Consider the following 12,301-nt stretch of genomic DNA (forward strand, 5'->3'; position numbering starts at 1 on the left):
GCCCATAGTTATAGGTGCATTAGTCGGGGGTACAGGAATGAGTCTGAATGGATTAGTCTTCGGAGAGTTGGTGTGGATTTGTTGGGCTGAAGGCCCTGTTTCCACACTTTCGGGAAGCTAATCTAATCTAAGACTGGATGGCACTTATTTTAATGCAAAGTGTCTTGCAAGTTACATATGGTTTCAGGATGTTGATTAACACATGGGGGATGTAATCTCATGGCTATCATGGAGACACAGTTAAGGGAGGGACAGGGCTGGCAGTTCAATGTTCCAGAGCACAGAATCTTTAGATGAGATGAAGGTGGGGTGTAAAAGAACAGGTGATGTTGTACTATTGATCGGGGAATCAATTACTGCGGTAAGTGGGTAAGATACAAATAGGAACAGAAGCAGGTCATTCAAGCATCAAGTCTGCCATTCAATAAGATCATAGTTAGATCTTAGACGGTTCCTCAAATGAGGGCAGAGAGGGTCAATCATTTTGCTGGGGGTGTACAATAGATCCGCAGTCAGCGAGAGACAGAAAGGCAAATCTCAGAAAATGTAAAAATACTAGGGTGATTCTAGCAGGGATTTCAACTACCGAAGAGTTCCTTCTGCAGCTGTACAGGGCCCTGGTGAGACCGCAGCTGGAATATTGTGCGCAGTTTTGGTCTCCAAATTTGAGGAAAGACATTCTGGCTATTGAGGGAGTGCAGCGTAGGTTCACGGGGTCAATTCCCAGAATGGTGGCCTATCTTACGCTGAAAGATTGGAGCAACTGGGCTTGTATACGCTTGAGTTTAGAAAGCTGAGAGGGGATCTGATTGAGAGGTATAAGATTATTAAAGGATTGGACACTCTGGAGGCAAGAAGCATGTTTCAGCTGATGGGTGAGTCCCGAACCAGAGGACACAGTTTAAAAATAAGGGGTAGGCCACTTAGAACAGAGTTGAGGAGAAACTTCTTCACCCAGAGAGTGGTGGGAGCATGGAATGCTCTGCCCCAGAAGGCTGTGGAGGCCAAGTCTCTGGATACTTTCAAGAAAGAGTTGGATAGAGCTCTTAAGGATAGTGGAATCAAGGGTTATGGGGATAAGGCAGGAACAGGATACTGATTGAGGATGATCAGCCATGATCATAATGAATGGTGATGCTGGCTCAAAGGGCAGAATGGCCTACTCCAGCACCTGTTGTCTATTGTCTAAGATAAAAACGCTGTGAAAGGTTGGGGTGGGAGCAAGACTACTAAGATTTATCTATTAGAACCTGTTAAGCCATTGGGTACAAAATCCTTCTTGGGCAGGTGTCTGTCTGTCTGTGGGGTGCCATACCTAATTTTATAGAATGAAGCCAGGTAAATGGTAAATGTGGCAGTGGGGAGCATTTCAGTAAGATTATAGATATTCATGGATAAGGACAAAGATGTTCTGGAATAAAGGTTCTGAACTTGGGGAAGGCCAATTTTTACAAGACAAGACAGCATCTGGCCAAAGTGGACCAGCAGCAGCTCTTGCAGGAAAATCCCCATCAGAGCAATGGGAGACTGCAGGGTCAACATAGAACATAGAACATAGAAGAATACAGCGCAGTACAGGCCCTTCGGCCCTCGATGTTGCGCCGATCAAAGCCCACCTAACCTACACTAACCCACTATCCTCCATATACCTATCCAATGCCCGCTTAAATACCCATAAAGAGGGAGAGTCCACCACTGCTACTGGCAGGGCATTCCATGAACTTACGACTCGCTGAGTGAAGAACCTACCCCTAACATCAGTCCTACATCTACCCCCCCTTAATTTAAAGCTATGCCCAACATATTCCAGAGAACCCTCAGTGTCAAGGGATGAACCTGAATGAAGGGAAGAAAATGCAAAAAAAGGTGGCACAGTGGCTGGCACTACTGCCTGTCAGTGCCAAGTTCAATTCCAGCCTTGGGCGACTGTCTGTGTGGAGTTTGCACATTCTCCCAGTGTCTGCGTGGGTTACCTCGAGTTTCTCTGGTTTCCTCCCACAATCCAACGATGTGCAGTCCAGGTGGATTGGCCATGCTAAATTGCCCATAGTGTCCAGGAATGTGTAAGCTGAGTGGATTAGCCATGACAAATGCAGGGTTATAAGGATAGGGTGGGATGTTCTATGGAGAGTCAGTGTGGACTTGTTGGGCCAATTGGCCTATTTCCACACCGTAGGGATTCAACTAGAGTCATTGAGATGTACAGCATGGAAACAGACCCTTCGGTCCAACCCACCCATGCCGACCAGATATCCCAACCCAATAGAGTCCCACCTGCCAGCACCCGGCCCATATCCCTCCAAACCCTTCCTATTCATATACCAATCCAAATGCCTCTTAAATGTTGCAATTGTACCAGCCTCCACCACATCCTCTGGCAGCTCATTCCATACACGTACCACCCTCTGTGTGAAAATGTTGCCCTGTAGGTCTCTTTTTTATCTTTCCCCTCTCACCCTAAACCTATGCCCTCTAGTTCTGGACTCTCCGACCCCAGGGAAAAGACTTTGCCTATTTACCCTATGCATGCCCCTCATAATTTTGTAAACCTCTATAAGGTCACCCTTCAGCCTCTGACGCTCCAGGGAAAACAGCCCCAGCCTGTTCAGCCTCTCCCTATAGGTCAAATCCTCCAACCCTGACAACATCCTTGTAAATCTTTTCTGAACCCTTTCAAGTTTCACAACATCTTTCCGATTGGAAGACGAACAGAATTGCATACAATATTCCAACAATGGCCTAACCAATGTCCTGTATAGCCGCAACATGACCTCCCAACTCCTGTACTCAATACTCTGACCAATAAAGGAAAGCATACCAAATGCCGCCTTCACTTTCAAGGAGCTATGAACCTGCACTCCAAGGTCTCTTTGTTCAGCAACACTCCCTAGGACCGTACCATTAAGTGTATAAGTAAAAACAATGACTGCAGATGCTGGAAACTAGAGTCTAGATTAGAGTGGTGCTGGAAAAGCACAGCAGTTCAGGCAGCATCCGAGGAGTAAAACCAACGTTTCGGGCAAAAGCTTTTGCCCGAAACGTCGATTTTACTGCTCCTTGGATGCTGCCTGAACTGCTGTGCTTTTCCAGCACCACTCTAATCTAGACATTAAGTGTATAGGTCCTGCTAAGATTTGCTTTCCCAAAATGCAGCACTTCACATTTATCTGAATTAAACTCCATCTGCCACTTCTCAGCCCATTGGCCCATCTGGCCAAGATCCTGTTGTAATCTGAGGTAACCCAATTCACTGTCCACTACACCTCCAACTTTGGTGTCATCTGCAAACTTACTAACTGCACCTCTTATACTCACATCCAAATAATTTATGTAAATGACAAAAAGTAGAGGGACCAGCACCGATCCTTGTGGTACTCCACTGGTCACAAGCTTCCAGTCTGAAAAACAACCCTCCACCATCACCCTTAGTCTTCTATCTTTGAGCAAGTTCTGTATCCAAATGGCAAGTACTCCCTGTATTCTGTAAGATCTAACCTTGCTAATCAGTCTTCCATGGGGAACCTTATTGAATGCCTTACTGAAGTCCATATAGCTCACATCTACCGCTCTGCCCTCATCAATCTTCTTTGTTACTTCCTCATAAAACTCAATCAAGTTTGAGACATGATTTCCCACACACAAAGCCATGTTGACTATCCCTAATCAGTCCTTCCCTTTCCAAATACATGTACATCCTGTCCCTCCGGATTCCCTCCAACAACGTGCCCACCACCGATGTCGGGCTCATTGGTCTATAGTTCCCTGGCTTGTCCTTACCACCCTTCTTAAACAGTGGCACAATGTTCGCCAACCTCCAGTCTTCCGGCACCACACCTGTGACTATCGATAATACAAATATCTCAGCAAGAGGCCCAGCAATCACTTCTCTATCTTCCCACAGAGTTCTAGGGTACACCTGATAAGGTCCTGGGGATTTATCTACCTTTACCCATTTCAAGACATCCAGCACTTGCTCCTCTGTAGTCTGGACATTTTGCAAGATGTCACCATCTATTTCCCTATAGTCTATATCTTCCATATCCTTTTCCACAGTAAATACTGATGCAAAATACTCATTTTGTATCTCCCCCATTTTCTGCGGCTCCACACAAAGGCCACCTTGCTGATCTTTGAGGAGACCTATTTTCTCCCTAGTTACCCTTTTGTCCTTAATGTATTTGTAAAAACTCTTTGGATTCTCCATAATTCTATTTGCCAAAGCTATCTCATGTCCCCTTTTTGCCCTCCTGATTTCCCTCTTAAGTATACTCCTACTGCCTTTATACTCTTCTTAGGATTCACCCGATCTATCCTGTCTATACCTTACATATGCTTCCTTCTTTTCCTTAACCAAACCCTCAATGTCTTTAGTCATCCAGCATTCCCTATACCGACCAGCCTTTCCTTTCACCCTAACAGGAATGGATTCTTGTTATCTCCTTTCTGAAGGCTTACCATTTTCCAGCCGTCCCTTTACCTGCGAACATCTGCCCCCAATCAGCTTTCGAAAGTTCTTGCCCAATACTGTCAAAATTGGCCTTTCTCCAATTTAGAATTTCAACTTTTAGATCTGGTCTATCCTTTTCCATCATTATTTTAAATCTAAAAGAATTATGGCTGCTGGCCCCAAAGTGCTCCCCCACTGACACCTCAGTCACCTGCCCTGCCTTATTCCCAAGAATGAAGAAGTGACATTAAAAAATACTAGCAGGTAACATTCTGGAAAATCTAAATGGTTCTAAGTATATCAGGGGCGAAGAATAATCAGGGAAAGAGAGTGAAGCCATGACATTCACTGTGCCACTTTGATAGAGGCTGTAGTTAAGTAGAGAAATGTTGCTAGTAGACTAACTTAGATTCCTCTCTATTCTTTAGATAGTGAATATTTATTTCATTTACTTAAGAGGCAAAACTAAGCACAACTGAATTTATTACCAATTGCAAACCTGAATACATTTGTCAATGGAAAAGCAAACTCATGTTTTCAAATAAGGAAAATGCTACGAATTAGTAATATTCCTCGCAAAAAAGGCATATTGCCTGAACACACTTAAGAATAGTTTAAAAGTTATTAGTAAATTCAGATTAGGTATACAGTATACCTGATTGGTTCACTTGTTGCTTTATCCTTTACAATTGATGAAAAAGAAGAATGAGATTTATCTTCAAACAAGAATGACAATGGTGGCTTCAGTGGTTCTGTAACAAACAAAACAAAAAGACTGTTGGCAATCCAAGCAAATTACAGTGACAGGAAACATATGACTCATGACATCTTTTTACCTTCTGGTTTTTGTCGGTCTCTGAGCAAGTATTTGTTAGGTATGGTCAAATAACATCTCTGTAAACGTCGCCGCTCTCTGTTGGGACCTTCTGTAGGATCCAGTTGCCATGAAATTGGGTAAGAGACCGGATCATACCATACTGCCCTAGAAATTAAAACACTATATGTTCAAAGCCAGTTGCACATTGTTTTTCTTCATCTCACTAGTACTGACAGTAGATTATGATCAGCAGAAGTCTGGTATTCAACATTAATCTTGCTTCTAATCTCCTTAATTTGTACTTTAGCATATGAGGATACTAATCAATCAGTAATATTTTACTTTGCTTTTGTGAGTGTTGCTCCTAGCTAAAATTACATCATATCGTGTAAAGCATGAGGACAGAGATATAAGACAAATTTAAAAGAGCGTTTCGCATTCAGTTGCAGAATAGTCACTTATCCTTTGCTCTCAGTTGTACCTATTGTTCACTGAACTATTCAGAGTACTTATTTTGTACACAAGGTGGCAATCTATTCCATAAATTAACAAGTCGTTCATCCTTAAGTTTTATTTTTACTAAGAAAGAGATAAACTTGAATTTACATAGTGGCCTGAAAACTCGGTACACTCCAATACACTCTCAGCTGATAAAATACTTCTGAAGTGTGATCACTGTTGTAATGTAATGTAGGAAATATGGCAGCCAGTTTACAAGGTCTCATATCCGGTAGTATGATAATAACCAAATAAGCAATTTTTGAGATATTGTTTGAAGGATAAGTATTGGTCAGGGCAATGTGAAACTTCTCTGTTCTTCTCAAAATTGTGCTGGGGATCCTTTATGTCTATTTGATAAAGCAGATAGGATCTCAGATTAACATCTCATTTGAAAGATGACATCTCTGACAGCATAGTGTTCCCTCAACATTTCACAAAAGATCAACTAAATTTTTGGCTCATGATTCTGGAATGGAACTTGAGTCACTTTCTGACCTGGAGGTGAGAATTCTACCAGAGGAGCCACAGCAATCAGTGTATGTTTTCCATTTTTATCCCATATTCTTTCTAAATAAGTATCCATTGATATTCATCCTACTCAATTAAAATACTTATAATATGAATCTTCACTATTTTTCCTGTTATAACAATGATTTAACCATCATTGCCTTTATTCAAAGTTCATTATACTTCATTTCAAACCTTTTCTGCTATTGCTGTTTTTTTTCTAATTATTAACCAAGTGTACAGAGGTGCTGGAACTGCAGATTCACCAAAGGTTTATTGATCATTAACCCTGTATTCCTTGGATTTTGTTGTCAGCTTAAACTCAGTAGTATCACTTCACTCTGAGTCAGAAGGCTGGGTTAAATTCCAATTCATAGAGCTGAGCACATGATGTAGGTTGACAGTCTAATACTAGTTTATGCCCAAAATGTCGATTCTCCTGCTCCTCAGATGCTGCCTGATCTGCTGTGCTTTTCCAGCGCCATACCTTTCAACTCAAACCTGGTACAGTACCAAAGGAACAGTGCAATGTCTAATATGTAATCTTTCAGATGAGACAGGAGTAGGCACTGTTAGAGGCATTCAATAGTCAAGGGAACAGGCTAGTGGTTCTGCAATTAACAATTCAATTTTGGCATGGGACTCTCTCCCTAGTTCCAGGGCAAAGGATATCACTCAGCGGGTACAGAATATTTTGAAGCTGGGGTGGTGGACGGAGAAGCAAAGGCAGTGGTCCATGTGAGAACTAACAATATAAGAGTTTCAGCAGTTGAAATAAAATTCAAAATCAAGACCTCAAACCCAGAGCCATACATTGATCAATTCAACATGTGTAAAATAAAATGCGTTCATGTGTGACTGAAGAGATGCGTATGATGGGGTACTTTGGACTCCCTGGGGCATTGAGACAAGGTCTATGGGAGGAACCATCGTTATGAGATGGAAGGAATGTTTCTCGACATGTATGAAACCAATGTCCTCAGAGGAAGTTTAAACTAATTTGGAAGGGGAAATCACAACATGAAGCATTACAGGGGAAAAGCAAGATGCATAAATGGCTAGGGTCAAAATACAATTAAAAGATTAAGACTCTCACAAGGAATAACGGTGAGACAGTCAGAGATGGGTATAGAATTGATTTGTGTAGATGCATGGAACTTTAAGAATAAAACCGGTGAACTGCAGGGACAAGTCACCATATCAAAATGTGATACAACAGCTATAACTTTAAAGAGAGTGAGGAGTGTGAACTAAATTTTCCTGGCAAAGATTAATCAAGCGTAAAAATAAATATGGGTTTTGTAGTTTTAATCAAGGAGACTGTTACGAGAACTGAAAAGAGAAATGATTAGAGATCATAAACAGAATGTGCTTGGTAAGAATTAGTGAATAGACAAGCTCTCATGTCATTCTACGTGGACACTACAGATCATCAAATAGTCGGATGGAGGTAGAGAAACAAATTTGCAGGCAAAGGCAAAAGCTACAGTATAATGATAATTGGGGGGCTTAATTTTCCTAAAACAGGATGTTTTCAGTTCAACAAGGAACAAAGTTGTGCTGGATTTAGTTCTGGGGAATGAAATGGTGGACAGAAATATTAGCAATTATAAAATCAGGATTAGAATAACTATGGAAAAGAACAAGCAGCAATACTGTGGCAAGCCATGAGAGGAAACAGAAAGGAAAGGAAAATCCAAAGCCACAGCATCCTGGATGACTAAAACATAGAAGTTAAACAAAACATAAATGAATGAGGCTAATATTAATTGGAATGCTGATAAAACAATAGAGAAAAAGCTGACTATTGAAAGCATATAAACAGAGAAAACAAAAGTGGTAAAAAGAAAGCAAGAGACAGGATTAGCTGCTACCACTACAGACAGCTCAAAAGTCTTTATTAGAAAGATCTACTCAGCAAAAATGTACAGGTTGTTCTGCTATAACACACATTTCATCAGCATGAATTGGCTATAACAACTGACAGATTGTGGACATTGTTTGGATAACATAAATTTTCTACTGAGCAGATATCATGATTTTCTACAGTGGTTCTCCACAATGTGATTTTCTATAGTGTGAGTTTGCAGAGGAGTGCAACTCTCATGCTATAGCTAAAACTCTCGTCTCGTAATTAAAAAGAAGTTTGGGTCAATCAAGCATCATTAACATCTTATCGTGGCGGCATATAACTTGCTTGAGGTGTTACATGAGCACTTTGCATCTTTCTTTACGAAATAGGATGGTACCATTGTCATACTAATGAGGGAGACAGAAGAGTTAGAACAAAAATAGAGCGTCAGAGTCATACAGCATGGAAACAAACCCTTCAGTCCAACTAGTCTGTTGCCAACCAAATTCCCAAACTAAACTAGCCCCAGTTACCTGCACTTAACCCATATTCCTCCAAATATTTCTTATTCATGTGCTTATCTAATTGTCTTTTAAATGTTGTAACTGTAGCTGCATCCACCACTTCCTCTGGAAGCTCATTCCACACACAAACCACTCTTTCAAAAAAAAATTGTCTCTCATGTCATTTTTAAATAGACTTCCTCACACCTTGGGCTTTTGCCCGAAACGTCGATTTCGAAGCTACTTGGATGCTGCCTGAACTGCTGTGCTCTTCCAGCACCACTAATCCAGAATCTGGTTTCCAGCATCTGCAGTCATTATTTTTACCTCTTAAAAATATACCTCCTAGTCTTGAAATCATCCACTCTAGGGAAAGGACACAAGCCACTCAACTTATCTGTACTCCTCATGATTTTATAAATATCTATAAAGTACCTCTCAAGCTCCAGTGAAAAATGTCCCAGCCTATCCAGCCTCTCCTTACAACTCCAAACCTCAATTCCCAGCAATATCCTGATAAATCTCTTCTGAACCCTTTCCAACCTTAACAATATCCATCATGTAACAGGGTGACCAGAACTGGACACAGTACTCCAGCAGATGCCTCACCAACGTTCTTTTAATTGTACAAGTCCGGCTCTTTTTGTTTTATCAAAATGCAATACCTCGCATTTATCCAGATTAAACTCTAGCAGGCACTCTTCAGCCCATTAACCCAACGGATCAAGATCTCTTAGTAATCTTAGATATCCTTAATCACTGTCCACTATACCACCATTTTGGTGTCATCCACAAACTTGCTAACCATGCCTTCTATATCCTCATCAACGCCATTTATATTAATGATAAATGAAGGTGTACCCAATACCAAACCCTGTGGAATACAGCTGATCACAATCTCCAAGTCTGAAAAACAATCTTTATCATCACACTTTGTCTCTTGCCAATATTGTATCCAATTGGGAAGTTCACCCTGAACCCCTTGTAATCTAACTATATTAATCAGTCTACCACGTCAAAGACTTTACCAAAGTAAACAATGTTTACTGCTCTGCCCTCAATCTTCTTGGTTACTTCCTCAAAAAATTCAAACAAAGAGAAAAAGATAAAAGAGCAGATACTAAAAGGTTAACATTTCTCAAAATAAACTGGATGGATTGAGAACAGAGGAAGTTGTGAAGGCTGTGGCCACAATCCTGCAATTCTTCTTAGACACACAAGTGGTATCAAAGGATTGTGGAATTGTAATTTTTTTGTGGGATGTGAACATCACTGTCTCAGTCACTGCTCGGTTTAAAAATAAACAAACCCCTCTGAATGCCAAGGTCAAAATTTTAAAACAATTTAGATTTATTAATTGTAACCACTTGATATCTTCATAAAAGTTGAGGAAAATTTCTCAGAGCATTTCCACCCTCTTCTATCCTGCTATATTAAGGATATTATTCCACTAGAAGACAGGAGGAGTGATACGTATCAACTACAAAATGTACAGTAGCAACTTACCAATGCTTCTTCAGCAGCATTTTTCATGCTCACAACTTCCTCCACCTTGAAGGTCAAGGGCAACAGATGTATGGGAACACTGCCTTTCCATCAAAGAATGGTTACAGTGTAAAGCCATTGAACCTATAATATCCATGCTAGTTGTTTGGCAGAGCAATTCACCTAGTCCCACTCCACTATAAACACTACATATATTTTGCTTCAAACAGCTTCAACATCCAATTTTCTTTTGAAGGCCTCAATTTAACTTGTCTCGAACAGATATTCAGGCAAACCATTACAGATACTAGCCACATGCTGCTTAAAGGTTTCCTTCAGTTCATCATTGCTTTTTTTTGTTCTTGACCCTTCTGCCGGTGGGAGCAGTTTCTTTATTTGCTCTTTCCAGACCTCTCATAATTTCAGAATTCTTCCATCAAATATCTGCTTATCCAAGGAGAATAGCTTCAGCTGTTAAAATCTATGTCCAGATTGAAATTGTCCATCCCTGAAACCATTCTTAAGGATCTCTTCTGCTGTTTTTTTAAAGCCTTAAAATTGTTCCTAAAGCTTGGTACTCAAAATTGAACACAATATGCAGGTTGAGGTCAAATCAAAGTTTCATACTTCATCATAACTTCCATGTTTTTTATACACTATGCCCCTATTTATAACCTATGATCCCATGTGTTTTATTAAGCATTTTCATAATCTGCCACATTACCTTCAATGATTTATGCACATACCCCCACAGGTCCTTCAGCTGCTACACCACTTTTATTTTAAAATGATACCCTTCAATTTATTTAGCATTGCCTCATTCTTCTGCCAAAGTGAATCACTTCACATTTCTCTGCATTAAACTTCATTGGCCACCCCACCAGCCTGTTCATGCCCTCTTGAAGTTTATCACTATTTCCTTTACAATTGACAATGTTTTCAAATCAAAGTGTCACCCACAAGTTTTGAAATTGTGATCAGAACACAGACACCTGGATCATTAGAACAGATAAGAAAAACAGAAGTTCTAATGTGAACCATTGGGGATCTCTACTGGATACCTTCCTATTCTGAAAATAAACAGTCATAACTTGTTTCCTGTCTCCATGCTCTCTTTTATTTCATGAAGGTCAACTTGACTAGCAAGCCCGTTACATTGCATTTAATAAAACACGTATGTCAATAAGTTGCACAAGTCTTATCAACATCCCCTCTTACTTCGTCAAAATCTCAAACAAGGTATTTAAACATTATTTTCCATAAACAAATTTATACTGTTTTCACTTAATTTCTCCACATTTTTCCAACCGGCTGTTAAGCTTGATCTGAATGTCATTCTAAAAGCTCCCACATCACTGAGGGTAAACTGATGTGCTGGTCTGTAATTGGTGAATTTACCTTACAACCACTTTTTGAATTAGAAAGTAGCATTTTACAATTCTCCAGATGTCTGGTATCACCCCTGTATCTGAAAAGATAATTATAGCCAACGTCTCTGCTATATCAACCCTTACTTCCCTCATCATACTTGTGTACATCTCATTATTTCACCCAGTACTGATGACTAGCTAAATTTTAGAATATCTAGCCTAGCTGATAGCACATCTTTCTTAATGTAACATGTGGTTGAACAGCTCGATTAGGTGGTTGCCTGGGGACAAAAACAAATTCGAATTCGACCAATCAATTTAAATTACACCCCAAAATGCCAACTTCCAATCAACTTTGAATTTAGCATATTGACAATTTTAAAAGCCAATGACACAATCTGATACTGTGGGGGCTCATTGCCGTGATTTGAACTGGTTTAGACAGATTTCAATAAATTTGGGTGTACGAAAAATCCCAGCAGATTTAAATATCTGTAGGTTAGTGTCCTAGATCTTTAAATAAAACGTAGGTGATGCAATTTGTTTACTTTCGGTAACTTGTGGTTGATTAAATTCGAAGTGAGATAAACGGCTCTTAAAATTGCTAAAGGGGTTCTGGGATTTGATGATGATTCTCAAATTTGCCAAGAAAGTTTAGAAGGAAAGAAAAAGGCCATCCTTTTAGAATTATTTGCTAATTCTAAAGTTAGATTTGGGTTTAATCAAGGACAAAAGTAAAGCTGAAATTGTAAGGGAATTACTCAAACACTTAGGTGTGTCAGACAAACTGACAAATGCCATAATTTCAGATTTTCTACC

The 12,301-nt window shown here is 40.1% G+C and overlaps 1 protein-coding gene across 3 annotated transcripts in view; it reads right to left on the reverse strand.

Annotated features, from left to right (window-relative positions):
• The window catches only part of lyst (lysosomal trafficking regulator), a 369,211-nt gene that overhangs the window by 39,217 nt on the left and 317,693 nt on the right, over positions 1–12,301 (reverse strand). For all 3 annotated transcript variants that reach the window (XM_072559529.1, XM_072559520.1, XM_072559538.1), the window contains 2 exons: positions 5,284–5,429; positions 5,103–5,199 (listed from right to left, as the gene is read on the reverse strand). In XM_072559529.1, the coding sequence (XP_072415630.1) occupies positions 5,103–5,199; positions 5,284–5,429 (243 nt within the window). The remainder of the gene's footprint in view (positions 1–5,102; positions 5,200–5,283; positions 5,430–12,301) is intronic.

The sequence above is a fragment of the Chiloscyllium punctatum genome, chromosome 3 (genome assembly GCF_047496795.1).
Source record: "Chiloscyllium punctatum isolate Juve2018m chromosome 3, sChiPun1.3, whole genome shotgun sequence".
Lineage (NCBI taxonomy): Eukaryota > Metazoa > Chordata > Chondrichthyes > Orectolobiformes > Hemiscylliidae > Chiloscyllium > Chiloscyllium punctatum.